General features: G+C 38.0%; 1 protein-coding gene across 1 annotated transcript; it reads left to right on the forward strand.

The window, feature by feature from the left end:
- Positions 1 to 411: 411 nt before the first annotated feature.
- On the forward strand, positions 412 to 17309 carry zdhhc21 (zinc finger DHHC-type palmitoyltransferase 21). Its single transcript, XM_057340364.1, has 9 exons — positions 412 to 546; positions 1249 to 1306; positions 4478 to 4672; positions 5379 to 5477; positions 8085 to 8196; positions 8932 to 9070; positions 11365 to 11481; positions 13321 to 13364; positions 14402 to 17309. Exons 3-9 carry the CDS (start codon positions 4519 to 4521, stop codon positions 14529 to 14531), a joined length of 795 nt encoding a protein of 264 aa, XP_057196347.1. The 5' UTR covers positions 412 to 546; positions 1249 to 1306; positions 4478 to 4518; the 3' UTR covers positions 14532 to 17309.
- The last annotated feature ends 210 nt before the right edge of the window (positions 17310 to 17519 follow it).

Below are 17519 nucleotides of genomic sequence, written 5' to 3' on the forward strand. Positions count from 1 at the left end.
TTAATTTCTTTTATGTAACGTTAGTCTAGTTTCTGGACCTTATTCCAATAGGATTTAATGGTGTTTATTTGGTTTTATCCACAAATAGCATCCTACCAACACATTACCAACTGAGGCCATTATAGGTTCCATTAAAACCAATACAATTCCTATCGTTAACAATTACATCGTTTGGAATTTCTGTGATGTTTTTTTCCGATGGCATAATTAGGGATAAAAAAAATAATCGGCTCAATATAAAACAAGACCAAAAATAATTGTAAAGTATCCACCTAGAAACAAAAAAAAAGTGCGTTCATCTACGTCAATGTGTGTGTCAAGAAGAGAGATGTATTTGTGGACTGTATAGACAGACCAGTGGACAGTCAGATTTTCTCACACACAAACCGCACGCACGTGCATGTTTGACACTTCGCGGCGCTCACTAATGGTGTTTCGCACGTCGCGGCTTCCGTACAATCACAGGAAGAGCTGATATCTTGTAATCTTTACAAAACCAGCGACAAACCCTCAACACATATCTGAGCTAACCTCATAAGGACACTGGTAAATATGATTTAAGATGATTTCACACGCATTCACACTACGTGTTTATATTTCGAGATTTTTCTTTAGATGTTGTCCAGGTAGGTTTGTGTCATCATCCTCCTCATGGGCATCACTGAGGCTTTGCCAGTGCCTGTTTAACGTTACAATTTACAATGAATTTACAGTAATTGATAGAAATATGATTTGTTTTAATTTTAATCCGGTTTTAATATCCGCAACGGTTTATGAAATCAATTGTTTTGTTTTTAAACTGTGGCTGTTATTACTAGATCAAGAAAACTGTCATTCTGTCTTCGTTATGAAAATACGGGTTTAAGATGGAATCACAGCAGTTTATTGATACAACAACGCGATCATGCTGTGTTTTTATGCATATTAACAAGGTTATGTACTTAAAATGCTTCAATATTTAGCAAGATCTAAGTTACATGGGCGTGAACCTGAACAAAGCGAGTGTAGTCCACTAGGACGGTGTCTCTCACGTGACATCATCAATCACTTCATAATATAGCATTTTTTTGAAGACACGCCTAAAGAATGTATTATCTTTAAATGGTGAGAAGTTTCATTTTTGTTTAGTTTACCCTCCTAGCATCTTAATAATAATAAAAAACAACATCTGCATATAATGGATGGAAAGGTTTATTGTTTGTTATTGGGTTTTCATTAATATGAAACGATCATATATTTGTTTTTCAGGTTGTCATGGCAAAGATCACTGTCGTTGTGCTTACTGTGGACTGAAGACATTTAAGAGGTAAAATTCTCGCTGATTTATCCATCTGCTTCATATGAAAGTTCATTTAAAGGTGTCATGAACTGGCCTTGTTTATTGTTTTATACTGTTGTATGAGGTCTACTTATGACGTTCGCGTGTTTTTTACATTAAAAAACATCAAAATCAATAAGTAATAGGCTATTTTCTACCCGGGTTTTGAGGCCGGCTCGACAAATGCTCGGTTTTAATGGGCGTGCCGTGTGTGATGGCAAGGCTTTGAGTATAGTTTGTGTAGCCTATAGTTGTATGGTGTTTAATGATATATGACCGTACCTGTCAGCATTTGAGACCCGTGATCTCAAACCGGACAGAAGATCACCGCAATCGCGGGTCTTAAATGTTACGAGAGTTTCCATGATAAACAAACAAACGGGAGACTCCCGGCCAAAACGACAGTGTTGGCAGGTAACTTATGGATACGACCCAGCACCTGAAATAATATCAAAACACTTCAAAACAGCCATTATTCGCAAACAGTGGATAAAACTTTGAAAAATGATATATGAGCCCGCCAAATCACAGAGATGCCTATTCGCACGGGACTAATATTATCACAGGACCTCGGAGTTCATCAAAATATGGTAGGTCATTTGTGGGGGAATTTTTACTTTACAAATTACTGACATGGCCGATTCGCACAGGATTAAGATCACAGACAACCTCTGCAATTATTACAAATGACTAGAGGTCCCCAGGTAATAGTAATCCCGTGCAAATAGGGCTCAGGACATATCAAGCGATCTCTAACAAAGTAATAGTGACGCATAGCACAAATATGTTTTACTCACATAAGATTGCTGCGCCATTCGTATCGGATCCAGTATTGATGGCACAGCACTGCTTTTTCATTTTAGTCTCTCCGCAAATCCAGCGTAGACCTGGGCCTTGTTCACAAAGGAATCCGCGGTGAAATGAAGCGAACAAAAGCTCAATGTTTTACCCACGTGAGCTGGAACGTCTTTAAAAATAAACTTCAGCCACGCATTACTAATGTGGGAATACGAAGGAAGGTTATGCAGCGACTGTGTTCTTCCACAACCAGGCACTGACTGCACAATATTTTGCGATCTTTAACGGCATGTTTATTGCTTGCTCTATCTGGTTCCACGCAACTTATGTAACTTCAGTACTGTCATGCGCGAGTGGGCAGGGCTAGAGAAGAAGTCATTGATATTCTTCTGTGGAGGCGGTGTTCAACCTATAGATAGGTGCATTCTAGGACCTGGCATTCGCTGGGCCTGGTGTCAATAACAGTTGTAATTTCAGTAACAAGGGCGTTTTCAGTTCTGACACTTACAGGATGTTCGCTTGAATACGATTCCCTCTTATAAAACAAAAGCTTGGGTTAAAATTGATGTCTTAATTCATGACTCCTTTAAAGGGGCCATTTCATGAAAATCTGACTTTTTCCATGTTTAAGTGCTATAATTGGGTCTCTGTTGCATCTGCCAACTCAGAAAACGTGAAAAATGACAACCCAGTAACTTTGTTTATGTGAGCCTATCTCTGCAAGTCTGTGAGAAAAAGAGCCGTTCAGATTTCGCTCCCTTTCTAGGTTTCCGTTCTTATTATAATATTACTGCCCCCATTTTCTAAACGTGTCCACCCATGGCGCTGCCGTCATTTTTGTTTTCGCATGTGAATTAGTTCCGATACTATGTGCAAAAGTAAGCAAAGCAGCTAACTGTTCTGTTGTTGGCTGCACAGACCAACAGAACACTGTTCCCAGTCTCACAGGAGACAAGAGAGCAATGGATTTAATTTGTTTTCAATGGAAATCCTCCAAACTGAACGAGGCAAAGCTGCAGATAAAGACATTGTAAGTACCGGTATTTTTTAAGTAAGACCTCAGGGACCTGTGGCAACTTAAAAGTAGAGAAAGTGTCACTGTGACACATTTGTCTGTTCACTCGTAGAAAACAGTGTGCATGGTTTGTAAACACGCGACGGGTTTGTCATGGGTACATGGGTTCCCGCCAACTTCCCGTTTTGTTATTTCACCTGTGAAACCCCGGGACGCGATAGTGGGTCTCACTCCCGAAAGCAGTCGTGACCAGACCAACGGGAACCGGAGCGCCTTCACAAATGGCCCCGGGGGAAACAGGTATGCTTATAGAAAACAATGTGTACGCCTTTGTTAGGAGTCTGTTTGCTCATAAAAAACAATGTGTTTGGTGTTTAAAGACGAGACACAGCGTTTCTCATTCGCTTTATGTGACCCTTCTTTTTCTTGTTTTGTCTTGTAAGCACAGGCTCACAGCCCTGTCTGCATTTTCTGCTGAAAATGGGGCGGAGACTAGCAGCTCATTTGCACTTAAAGAGACACACACCAAAACAGCGCGTTTCTCCTCACATGCAAAACTGGGCAATTAGAGTAGAATATCTGTGGTGTATGTTGAGCTGAAACTTCACAGACACATTCTGTGGACCCCTATGATTTATATTACATTTGTGTAAAAGTAGAAAAAATCTCCCCTTTAATACTTCCTCTGTAAAAATCTTTTAGTTGGTACTACAATACAAAAGGTCCTACAGAACAAAGGTCCTACACTAAAAATTACAAGAAATTGTACAAATACTTAGTATATGATTCAGTACCTGTGACCTTTAATAACATCTTCGAGTCAAGCTGGTATCGATGTTAACAACAAGCTGGTATCGACATAAACAATGCTACAAATTTTCTCCTTTGATTAGTGATATCTAGTGCTAAAATCTTGCGTTGTTGTTGCTAATATGGATAATAGTAGTTTCAAAATGGTTTAAATGTTTTTGTTTTGGACTTTTCTGTACTCTGTGTGATTTAATTTACATTACATTTTACATTTAAATTTATGCATTTGGTAGATGTTTTTTCCCCAAAGCCACTTACAGTGAATTCTAGGTACACATTGTTGTCAGTATGTGTGTTCTATGGGAATCTAATCTACAATCTTTGCATTGTTACATTTATTTATTATTTCTACAGGTATTTTGTAATGTGCGATATGTTAAGGATTTCCACTGACACTCACTTTGAAGTGTGAATGGTGAAGAGAAGCGCTTCATTTTTCATATCCTGTTTTGGCATCAAACAAATCAATACGTTCCATATTAAATGGTTATTCTTGGCCACAGTTGATCTGAAGTCTGCATTCTGTCTGTGATTAGGAGCTGCTTCAGTTGTCCTGCCACATACACTATCCGGAAAGATGAAGCTGCGATTGCATTTCGTGGTGGACCCTATGGGCTGGTTCTGCATAAGCACGGTGCTGTTCATCTGGCTCTACAACACCCTCCTCATTCCCAAGCTAGTGCTGTTTCCACACTATGCAGAGGGACACATACCTGCTGCACCAGTGGTCTGTAAGTTACTATAGACAACAGCTCCTATCACATTGTAATCAGTAGACAAAAGGAGAATAGTTTCAGTGAAGCCTTGCTCTTCTAGAATCTGGTTAGTGCAGTACCTGAGGCTTTACGTGAGTCAGTTAAAACCTGGATTCATCCTTGATCCGAGCAGTACATACATAGTAATGTAATTAGTAGATAAGAGTTGCAACTTGCAGGACAGGTTTTGTACACTTTTTCACTTCCCTAAGTAATGTGGTCTTTGAACCATAACAGAAACTATACAAAGGTGTTATTCAAAGCTGCTTTGTAGTTGTCATGACACTCATTACAGTCTGTACATGTCTTTTCTGTATGTTTTGCAAGTAAAAGGAGTACCCTGTGTCCCAATTTGCATACTCTCTGTCTTAAATAGTATTTGAAATTAGAATTAGCCGCCTAGGTCACAAAATTTAAAGTGCAGATCAATGCACATTCAACACACTAATTTTAGCCACAATTTATTGTGAGATTGTGATTTAATAAATCACATAAGTGATGCCTCACTGAATTAATAAATGAAGTCACATCTTGTACATGAAGTCTATAGCAGTTTACATGAAATTGTAAAACATTTTAAGGAAGTTTGTATGTTTTGCAATATTGTATTATCAGGGTGATATGAGATACTTTAAACCAGAATGTTTGAGAAATATAATACTGTTTGTTCTTCTCTTCTCAGGTTACTATCTAGCATCGCTGCTGTGTGTCTCTGCACTTATCAGGGCTTCCACCGCTGACCCAGGAAAACTTGCTCAGGATCCCAAAATTCCACTTGCAGGTGTGGAAAAAAAGCAGATTCGGACACTCAAGCTGTGCAAATTGTCTGTGAGGCGTTTATAAACATGTGAAATTAACAAGTACTTAGTATTTCAGTTCGATACAAGTTCAGGAACCTAAAATCAACCCTTCCAACTACAATACAAATCAAGATTCTGACAGCTGATTTTATTTTAAAGGGGAGGTGACACAGTGTGTCATGCATTCTGACTTCTTTACAATGTTGAACGTGCTGGCTTCTCATGCTTGACATGGTCAACTTGTCAAAAAACGAGTTGGACGTATGATGTAGTATTTCTGGGCTCGATACACTTCCCCAGCGTTCGATTAGGTTTCGGAAAGTTTTTTTCGAACATGAAATTCCCTTACGTAACAAGTTTTCTAACGCCGTGTCTACACCGGACACGACCTGCTTGTTCTCAATGGGTTTGTCGCTTCGCGCCGCATCCAGCGTGGATAGAATTTAAACTTCTAATGCGTTTCTAATGTCTTTTGTTGTGTCGCGTCGGTCGCGTCAGGTGTAGACACGACGTTAGTCCCTTATTGGACAATTCTCCCGGAAAAGCACGCCCACGGGATTTGGAGATCATTTGAAACTGATTGATGGCGCGGGCCCAGCGCTAAAAGATGCCGGACATGAACGCACGTAAGTGAAACTGAGTCATGTCTGTGTTTTGTTGGCAACAGGCGTGTATGTACATAAGACGCACAACACGAACTTATAGTGAATCAACAGTTATGCAGGAATAATGCAACGATGTATTGTGTGCTAGTGCTGTAGTCCTGCCCCCAGTTCAGGGCTCGCCTGTTTTCGGAAATAATCATACAGCTGTATCTGTATTTTATAAATGTGATCAAACTAAAGACTCTTCGAAGATACGAAGTATGCAATACTACTCTTTAGGTACTCAAGATTAATATGAGATTGGCAGAAGCTGCGTGTGTTATGTGCCTTTTAACATCTTTGAAAATAATTGTTGAATAATTGTTGAAATTATAGTTGTTTTTCTTGTGTGGGTTGAAGACTGTATTAATAAACATATTGGGCCCCATTCATGAAACATTCGTAAATATATGAGTAAATTCTGAGTAATTTGCACGTTAAACAAACCTTCCCGAAAACTTTCCTCCGGGTTCACAAATACTTCGTAAACGTCAGATTTCTATCGTACCAACTAACATTTTGAAAATACGAACATTTTCATGAATCCGAAAATGTACATCAAAACGAGTTTACGAATGATTTACACAAAAAAATCGTTCTGCTGTGTTACATGAATGAGGCCCATTTACTTAATATTCGCTATTAAAGGGACAGTTCAGCCCCCCAAAAATTCTGTCATCTTTTACTCATCCTTGAGTTGATCCAGATCTGTATACATTTCTTTGTTCTGATGAAATGCTTGTAACCAAACAGTTCTTGGCCAACATTGTCATTGTAGGAAAAATGACAATGGTAGTCAAAAGTGCCCAAGAACTGTTTGCTTTTCTACATTCTTCAAAATTATTTTGTGTTCAACCGAACAAAGAAATTCCCGAAAGAAATTTTCCCTTAAGTCATGATTTGTGATATTGATGATGTATTGTCACATTATTGCAATTGTATTGTAGTTGGATTAAGGGCTGATTTAAGGTTCTTGAACCTGTATCTAACTAAAATACAAAGTGCTTGTTCATTTCGCCTGTTTATAAAGGCCTCATAATCTCTTAACCTATGCAAATAAATTGTCTAAGTACTAGCAGATCATTAGGAAGAGTTATGTTTCCTTGGAATAATTGTATGTTTTTGTATGTGACTTAAATGAGGAGAATTGTTGACAGAGAGCAGATGTTCAGTTTATTAATCCTTTTTATACAGTTCATTTAACCAACCAGAAGATGGCAGTATAGCTCAGCAGTCAGTACAATATCTCACTGTTTACATTTACTGTACAACTTGTTTGATAAACAAGTTATTTCCATAATGAGACAATAATATGCACATGATCCATTGGCTTTTGGACATACTGTTTTGGCAGGCAGATTTAAATGAATAGTTCGCACAACAAATTCTCTCATCATTTACTCACCCTCATCATGCATGCTGTTTGAAACCTGTCTGACTGTTTTTCCTCTTTTGAATGCTGAATTGGATAATGTAATGAATATCTGGTTGGGTTAACACTTTAGTCACTTTCACAGTAAAAAATCGCATTGTTGGATATTCAGAAAATGATCTCTTTTTGTGTTACACAGAAGAAGAAAATTACATAATAGCTACATTACTCTAACATAAACATTAGCATTTTCCCCTTGTATCATTGAGTGTTCATTTTAGTAACACTATTTCATTGGTTTGTGAATCAGTACTTGTCAATGCACTAGTAATGTCACCCCTCTCTTTCATGATTTCTAAAATCTGCGAAGGCAAATATGTGATGTATTTGATATTTTGTCTTTGTTTCATTATCTTCATACCACGCTACAAAATAAAGATGAAAATCAATCTCTATCTTCCACTAGTTGGCGATAAAGACCCTTTCCATAGAGTTTAGTTGGTTTCTAACGCCTGAAAATAGGTTGTAAATGTTTAATTATTGCTAAATTATGTTTTCTTGCTTTGTTTCAGAGAGAGACAATTGGGAACTCTGCAATAAATGCAACATGATGAGGCCAAAGAGGTCACATCACTGCAGCCGCTGCGGCCACTGTGTGCGTCGCATGGACCACCACTGTCCCTGGTAAAGCAAAAAATCTGTGTGATTTTCATTAGCGGTTTTTAAGACTTTTAAAAAACAAAATCAATGTTCTTTATGAATGAGAATGTGTCTTAAAATGTCAACAAGGTTATTGGCAATTAACAAAAAGCAAAAATAAGTCACGCTTATATAATGTTTTGGGATATGAACTGAAATGTGACTTGTTGACCTAAGGTCACAGTATAACCTTAAAAGACCCTGTGCTGTACCTCAGACTGCTTTACATTCCTGCTGGGTTTTGTGTGGAAGAAGTTTAATGAGGTCTCTGTGGAGAGGTAAAACAGAGGGAGAGGCCATATCGAGTGACCAGAGAAGCCCGCGTTAAGTCCGCCCCTACAGTGCAGCTGAAGAAGGCTGCTGTCTGTCTGGATTCAGCAAATCGTGACTCCCTGTCATCGCCTGTAATGGCAAAGAGAAAAACAGAAGAAAAAAAATGTGCCCGTATCGATTTCCGTCTTCGTTTGAATAATGCTTGGATCTGGCCTGCTCTGCTCACTCTCTTCTGACCTATTTCAACCATCTTTGCCTCACTCATGTTCATTATTTGATTATTGAGTTGACCCAAAATGAAAAAGCTTCATAATTTTTAAACACTTATATTGTTTATCAGTTACTCTTTATTATCTTGTTAGTTTATTTTTTTAGTTTAGTTATTGGCAATTTTGATTGTAAAATATTTCTCTCTCTCCCTCTCTCTCTCTCTGGCTCTTTGAGCAGGATTAATAACTGTGTTGGGGAGGATAACCACTGGCTCTTTTTGCAGCTGTGTTTTTACACTCAGGTTCTGAGTCTTTACACTCTTGTGCTGGACTTCTGCCAGTATTACTACTTCCAGCCGGTGTCCTCGGTGGACCGGGTAAGGCCAGCATACATTTAGACACCTCCGTGTTTACTGTCCCGAGGGCTTTATGACGCTGTGTGTTTTATGGAGTTAAATCATTTAATGACGATTTTAATGACGAGTTGTAGCACCAGAGCTCCCACTAGATGGTTTGGGTGGAGCCAATTCCTTCAGAATTCAGTGTGAACATTGTTTTTTAGCAAACACGATACATATGGCTGGTATTATGGTAAAACTATATAACGCATATAAAATCTCAAATGCAAGTGATGAAATCACAATGTTATTTTTTATAAATTTCCATATTCTCCTTGCAAAAAGTGCCGGTATTCTGTCTAATATTTTTTAAAGTGTTATGTGATATAGTAGGATGCTAGCTATATTGCGGTCACAACTGTAGTAACGTTGTAAATTGCCAGTGAAAACAATCATAATACGAAGGAAATAAGGTTATTTCCAGTTCATTTGGATGTCAAGTCTTTTACTTAAGTCTTATCCATGCAGATAAGTTGCATAGTAATGCAGTAATAGTACATGTAGTATGGTGGTATGCCATTTTTAATATAGCTGCTACAGCTTTATTCTGTGGTTTAGCAGAATCTTCGCAATGAAGGAAGATGATTAGCACAGGATTTGCACCTCTTAACTGAGATTAGGGGCATGAAATTTACTACTAAGTATTGAAGGCTGATACATTGAGTGAGAGAAACTGATTCATGATTCATGAAACTGATTTTCAATGCTATAGCTCTTGTAAGCGCTAAAGGAATTTCATGTACAAGATTTTCTGTTGGTCATGGTTCAGAACAAACCATCCAGATTTGACCTGATTTGCATAATTCCTTTAGTAAACTGTAAGCCAAAACAACAAAAACAGTGTCCACAACAGAGTTATTAGTTTTGAGTTTAGTTTTATTTCTTTTTTATTAATATTTTAAATTAGCTTTTATATTTAGTTTTTATGTAAATTTTAGTTAAATATTTCGCAACTTTGTTATATGCTTTTGTCATTTTATTATTTATTTGTTTATTTTTCCATGTTGCTATATAAAATTAATTAGTTTTAGTTTTGTTTATTATTATAATTTTAGTGCTTTGTGACCGTTGTTTTTAGGAACTTGTTAGCAACCGCCATTTTTAAGACACAATAAAGCTTTAAAACGTCACGAGGGGGTTCTAACTGGTGTGTTTGATCAAAGAATGAAAAGTAAAAATATTTAGACGTTTTAACCAAACACCCTATTTGAGGCAATTTACCAAAAACCCATTGACGATGGAACTGGAAAAGCTAACTCGCTTCCGGGTTTTGGATACAAAAATACATCATCTCTGTAACGTTACCGCTCAATAGAGGGTATGCATTGACGTCACTTTCCCATGTGAACACGCCGGGACATGCTCCCTTGAGTGGTAAAACTAAGGCAAAATGGCTGCATTCAATAGGAGGAACAGAAACCGGGACTAAAACACGCAATTATTTGCTGAAACTACAAGCAGCTGGACTCGACGGTGATCATTACGACTACCTTATGACTTACAAAGAAATCAGGTGTTCTTAGACACTCAAATGTTGCGCGGAATTGCGTTTCCTGATATTGTAACCATTAATTTTGCCCAGTGTTTTACCACTCAAGCAGGCGCGTGCCGGCGTGTTCACGTGGGAAAGTGACGACACGTACATACCCTCTATTGATTCAACAAGAAATGTTTTGAAACGGCAGCATTATCCTTGGTGTTTCGAGTCAGATCCATGGGCGTGGCTTCTTGGTTTTGACTAAATCCTTGGTGCTTCAAGTCTTACGAAACCTTTACCCTAACCTAACCAACTAAACTACCTATGATTGTTTAACTTGCCAAAAAACACGGTTGCGTGATGACGTCAGACTCGAAACACCAAGGATTTAGTGAGAAAAACTTGAATGCCATTCTTTCACAATGACACCAGACCAGCTGAGCCATCAAGGCAACTGCTGACCGCCTGCAAATAAAAGCCCATAACGCTCAATCTTCTGTTGTTTATTCTGTGCCTCACTTGCGTCTGTTTATTCGCGCACAATACGGAGCGAGCAATAAAGTAAATGTGTACCGAAACACTTGTGTGGGAAAGATAGTGGCGTTATCTCCTGGAAAAGCCTCATTTTCCCATACTGTGGATTCTGTGTGTTCGCATGTGTTTGGTGTAACGAAAAACAGAAAAGCCTTCAGCAAAGGAAACAAACATTGAGTGTCACTCAGCTACCAGAAGTGAGATGTTGTGATTCGGATCTGACCGTTAAGATGTGTGTTTAACAGTTTTCTCCCCCCCTCAGGAGGATTTTGCGGTCCGTCATGAATTAGCTCTTATACGTGTGTCCTGTTTTATGGGCCTGATGATGTTTGGGGGAATGGGCAGCCTTTTCTACTCACAGGTCAAAGGAATCCTTGCCGTAAGTCCCTCTCTGTCATCATTACTGATTTGTTCAACATTATTTATCAGGTTGTCCTGTCACTATTTTGCATTCGTATTCTTTTCAACATCACAGAAGCAACCAAACTGACTACACTGCGGTGTACACAATAGTATAAGGCTTGACAAAAATATAATTCGTGATTAATGTGATTTAATATAAAATTATGAAGCATTTATAGGTCCAAACACCATTTTTGATATGTCCCACAACTCTGGTCACAATGTTAAGACACGTAAAATAAGCTATTTGAATTACAATTTGACATTATTTCAAATGAAATTGTTTAATATACATATTAATTTACAGCATTTTTTTGTATAATTTACTGATCATTTTTATGAAATTTACCTGGCCCACACTTTTGACTCCTTGCCGAAACAATGACATTTAATCAAAGACAAACAGTCTCTATTGAAACAGAAATTTGAACATGAGCACATGTTGTTGACAGATTAGGCCACCTCACTACCTCACTCACAAGATCCCAAAAAATATCAAGTAAATATCATCTTTTCTGTGCCGGTATTGTGTGTCCTTACCATACAGCTTAGTAATTCTGTACTTTGAACTATATTTTAAAAATAAATGTATATTACACTTTACTCCATGTATATTAAGATGGTATGAGTCAATACTAATGTAGTAGGCCTTGCTAGTTGCCAATTAGCTGCAATATTAGCAAAAATGTCATTTCTGCAACGTGTCTTTACAAGGTTTGCACCTTTTAATTTATCTTTAAAACAAAAAAGTGCCCGTAGTTGCAGAAACACTCATAAATGGTATAGCACAATCTTAACCAATTGGCACATTTCTAAACGTTGTCTTCAGCCTTTCTTTTATCCGACGCTAACTCACACCTTCAGGAGACCTCACAGACTTTGACAGCACTAATCTAACTCCTGTTGCTAAGAATCAACATTAAGCTGTCTTATCCTGTGTCCTGTACTGTCCTTAAACCCTCTACGTACTGATGTTTACAGACAAGCTGCTCCCTCACCTACCATCCCATGTTGTGATGCGCTACAAGATTTAGCGGGGTGGTTAGCCGGTCGCTCTGTGCCAGTCATAGCAATTGAACTAGCAGACTAAAGCACTCATCCCTGCTAAGATTCTTTCCTCACACGTCCTCTTTGAAGCCAGCTGAGTTCAGCCTGAATCACAGCCAGGCCGGATTGGCGCGGTGCTGGCTTCACCGGGCCAGAAGTGTGTCCAGTAGCGGTTTAGGATCTGGATTTGACTTCATTGCTAAAGATTTACAGGAAGCCTTGCGTAACATCTGGTGACTTCTGGGAAGCTGCTTTAAGTTTATATGTTTGTTTGCTGGAACACGCACAAAGGACAGCTTGTTTGAGAAACCCGACGTCAATCACATTCGCACCATTTTTAACACAAACAGTCCCCTCGGTCTCGCCTCTTTTAATCCAGACTTATTTACTTTTTTTTTTTTTCGGTTTGCCGCGTCTCTTCACCTAGCAAGCAGGGGGGATTTTAGCATCCCTATGCACGCGGACCCATTGTCCGCAGGCAGATGCCCTTTTGCCCCCGTGCCAACTTGGCAAGGTGAGGAGGGCACCAAGGGAGTCTTGCTGTTGTCAGCTTCACTGTCTCTCTTTTGTCTCCGTGTACGCCGTAGCGTTTTTCAATCCCAGCGCGGGAAAGATCAAAAAGAAATCCAGCTCACCCCCTCGCATCCACTGACTCGTTGTCATAGATCATTTCATGAATCGTTGTTGTATTGTGTCTGACATTCATAATAAATGACGTTTATGGTTCAATGGTGATATCAAGCAACATCCTTCTTGTTTTTCGCTACAGGACACGACTACCATAGAGAAGATGTCACACTTAATGGAAGACATGTAAGTATTTGAATTTGCTGCGTTTTAGTAGATCACCAACGGTGGTTTGTTAGAGAAGGTTCATGATGTGGGTTATTTGAGTTTTATGTGTAGTTGCTTAAGCGAGCAGACTCACATCACGGATGCCGGAGGAGACTAAACGGTCCTCTGGTGTGTATTCATTAGAATGGATATGCAAATGAGCATTTAATTTGAAATGTGTGCAAAAGTCAAAAGGGAAAAGAAATTAAATTAAAGGGGTAGTTCACCCAAAATGAACATTCTGTCATCATTTACTCATCCTCTTGTCATTTCAAACCTGTGTGACTTTCTTCTGCACAACACTAATTCCCGGTTTCACAGACAAGGCTCAAGGCTAATCCCAGACTAAAATGAATGTTTGGGCAGTCTTAACTGAAAATAACTCGCCTTAAAACATCTTAAAGTATGTCAGAGCCATTGTTTTGTCTCAAGATGCACACAAGTAATGTTTTTTACTAGGGCATTTTTGTAGTAACTTAAATATCCTAATTTAACTAAGGGTTAGTCCTGGCTTAAACTAAGCCCTGTCTGTGAAGCCGGGCCTAAAGATTCATTTTAAGGCGAACTAACCCTTTAAGCCCTCTTTGTATTATACCCAGTCGTTGTCAGAAGTCTTTCTTTCATTTTAGTTATATTCCAGTTTTACTTGCATCGTCAAGCCTGCTTGGGGCTGACAACAGGTGGAGAGACAAAAAGAAATTAATAAATTGACGGAATGCTGAATAATAACTAAACCAAAATGTCGGTGGAGTTGAAATTATTAAAGGATCTCGAAAAATGTTGTAGGGCCTTTTATAAATTGGGCATAATGAACATGTACATGATGGAGTTCCTCTTGACATAAATTGAAACTTTTCATCGATTTTAATTTACACAACAGCTTGCCTGAAAATATCCTCACAGACCGCCACCATAATTAAATGTACCACTTAACTACAAGTTTCTCTCACTAGCTTATATTTCAGATGTCATGTTTAGCATTTCAATGTATCGTTTAATTTATTCCTGTCCTCCAGTGGCCTGCGGCGGTCGTGGCAGCAAGCGATGGCTGAGGTGTTTGGCACTCGCTGGAAGATCCTTTGGTTCCTGCCGTTCAGGAGCAGACAGCCTCTAATGCTCAACCTGACCTCCCGCTCTCGTGTGTAGACAGACAGACAGAGACTCACACATCAATCCAGTGGAGAAGGTCACCCTCTCTCTCTCTCTCTCTCGTCTCCTCTTGTTCTCAGTAGCATCTTCTCCACAATGGCTCAGCATCTTTAATGGCTCAAACCCCTTCAGGTTCTAATAAACACGGAGAGCGATCTAACTACTGATACGAATGCATAAACCTGCATACAGCTGTACAATCAGTGTCATGTTGAAACTAGATAATTTGGTTGTTTGTCTTGGGTCAGGGTTTATATTAGTGAAACAGGATTACAGGGAAATGGTTGATTCTTAGGCTTTGTTGTCTCCAGGGCAACCCTTATTTGTTTAGATCTCGGCCCAGCCCGCTCCCCCAGGTCCGGGTCACGTGAACGGTTGTCATGCGAAAGAAGTGAAGGGGGTGGAGTCTGCTGTCTGCCTTAATGGCACTGATGGTTGATGGCTCTAGAGGTGAGGCGTGACCTCTGGCATGAGTGAAATACACTGCTGAAGTCCAAAAGCTTAACACACACACATACAGATATACACAATGATAAATAGAAACACGGTTTACAGTTGTCACGATCGTGCACATACTTACGCATACCTCACCAAACACTACTAATGCCTCTACTGATAGTTTGACTACTATAGCTGCAGTTTATCACACTTTTATCTTTTATTTTAGTCATTTCTGTTTATGTGCCTTTTGAAGTCCATTTTTTACTTATTTGTATTATTTTAAGTACTCATTTATTTTTATATGACTATTCAAGTTACATTAAAACCATGATCATGAGTATGTATTTGAGGGAGCTGTTAAATCAATAATAATAATAATAATAATTTATGAAGTAAGTTTTGTGTTTGAAATAAGTATTTTTATCAAGAAGTAAATGTTATTTGCAAAGAATATTCATTTTAACATCAAAATTCTCTAATTTGCTTTACTGATGTGCAAGTAATATTTCTTACTCATACAGAAAGGATGAAACATGATGTACTGTGATTTATGTTTTTTGCCCATATTTTCAACATGATTACATGAAATCTTTAAATTGACTTTTGTAACCATTTCAAAACCACCTCTAAATCTGGGAACAAATCACCAATTTTCTCAAGTGCCTCTAAACATGCAGTTATTTAAAAAAACAAAAACTTTAATGTAATAAACAAAACGGTATAATAACTGACTTTGTATTAGGTGCACATTGTACCCACATGTTGTGGTTTTAGATCATGTTAACTTTTGAAATAACACGATAAGGATCCTTAAGCAAATCTGAGTTCATGTTCAAATTGATTGAGCTGTTGTCTATTATTGTTAAAGGAATGGTTTACCTTCAAAATGAAATTTTTGTCATCATTTACTCACCCTGTTGTCCTTTTAAACCTTTGTGATTATCTATCTACAAAAGAAGATATTTTGAAAAATGTTTGTAACCAAAAACCGTTGTCCCCATTGACTTCTATTGTATGGACACTAAACCAATACAAGTCAATGGGGACAAATGTTTTTTGTTACAAACATTTTTCTAAATATCTTTTGTGTTCTGCAGAAGAAAGTCATATAGGTTTGAAATTACAAGAGGCCGTGTAAATAATGACAGAATTTTAATTTGAAGGTGAACTATTCCTTTAAGAAAAACAATATTGTGCACATGCACCAAACGATTCAATGTGCAATAGTGAGTTTTGACTACTAGGCCTGGGTTAATGTAATAGACTTGATAGTTGTGGTCACAGGATCTTACTTATGAATTAAACGGTAGTAGCTGATAGTTGCTTAGAGTGAATGTCGATATTCCATACAAAGTTTGAGGTAGAAGATACGAATTTCATTACATAATAGTCAAGCAGGCACTTCTATAATAGCCTGGATGTGGTTGGATGAGTTTGCCGAATGAAGATTAGCTCCATAAAAATTATTTATCTTGCGAAACACTCCAATAGAATGTTATGAAATGGTTACATTTGGTATTATTTTTGTGTATTTTGTGTTGCAGCAATTTAACGCTGAGATCGCTAGCTCCGAACAGTGACTACTTGAACTACTTGTATTGTGAATATCATGCATTCACCGATTCAGTTGCTATTTTTTTATTTGCCTTGTTCTCGTTCCTTTCAGTTTTCATTTTTTATATCTCAATTTGAAAGTACTACTGGGTGTTTTAAAATCATTAATGTAAGTTTTCTCGCCTCTTTCTGATATCAAACTATTTTGCTTTTGTTTTTTCTTTGTATTTTAAATGCAGAACATTCACATATGAGCTCTTTGTTGGTAATATGTGTGAGAATGTTACATTGGTACAGCGCAGAGATTGTTTGATTCCATTACTTGACTCATATATGACATATTTATGTAGTAATATGTTTAACATTACGGTACTATAATATCCTTACATTAGCCTTATATAAATTATAAAGAGAGTATATAAAACCAGTACTCATTGTAGCGTTTTGTTGATACAGTATAGCCCATGTTTATGTATCTGTACGTGAAGCAATAAGGGCCACTAGAATTTATTCACTGTTAGCAAAGCAAATACTACTATTGTATGGACAGGTATAGATCACTGGACATTATTTTATTTCAGTTTTACTCCTTGTGAAAATTGAAACTACTCATCGCTGTTGTTTAAGAAAGTTTCTCTCTTCAGGTGCATGGTGTTTCTGTTTCTTTGTTTCATTTGTGATGTCAGTCGCAGTGTTTATGTTGTAATCATTGGGATTTGAAGTATATCAGATATAAATTATTTATGAAGCCATTTTTAATAAACATTTTTTGCTTGATGATTCGTTATTTGTGTGTGCTTTTTGGTGAAATTCAAATGACTCATTCAGAATGATTTAGGTATTAGTTGAATCGTTAAACGTGGTCCTCATTCCACTTCAGGACGTTGCCGCTGTGCGAGCCGAAGAAATTTTACTCAAATTTGCTGTCAAAATTAGTCCCTTGATTTCTCTTTCACATCGTTTCACCACAATGTGGAAACCCCCTCTTCA

The sequence above is a fragment of the Triplophysa rosa genome, linkage group LG1 (genome assembly GCF_024868665.1).
Source record: "Triplophysa rosa linkage group LG1, Trosa_1v2, whole genome shotgun sequence".
Taxonomy (NCBI): Eukaryota; Metazoa; Chordata; class Actinopteri; order Cypriniformes; family Nemacheilidae; genus Triplophysa; species Triplophysa rosa.

Bases quoted from the DNA above. Each gene is read 5' to 3' on its own strand.
- zdhhc21 (XM_057340364.1), top strand. From the start codon at position 4,519: ATGAAGCTGCGATTGCATTTCGTGGTGGACCCTATGGGCTGGTTCTGC. The intron at 11,482-13,320 runs GTAAGTCCCTCT...TTTTCGCTACAG, and splicing joins AGGTCAAAGGAATCCTTGCC to GACACGACTACCATAGAGAA. The intron at 13,365-14,401 runs GTAAGTATTTGA...CCTGTCCTCCAG, and splicing joins TCACACTTAATGGAAGACAT to TGGCCTGCGGCGGTCGTGGC.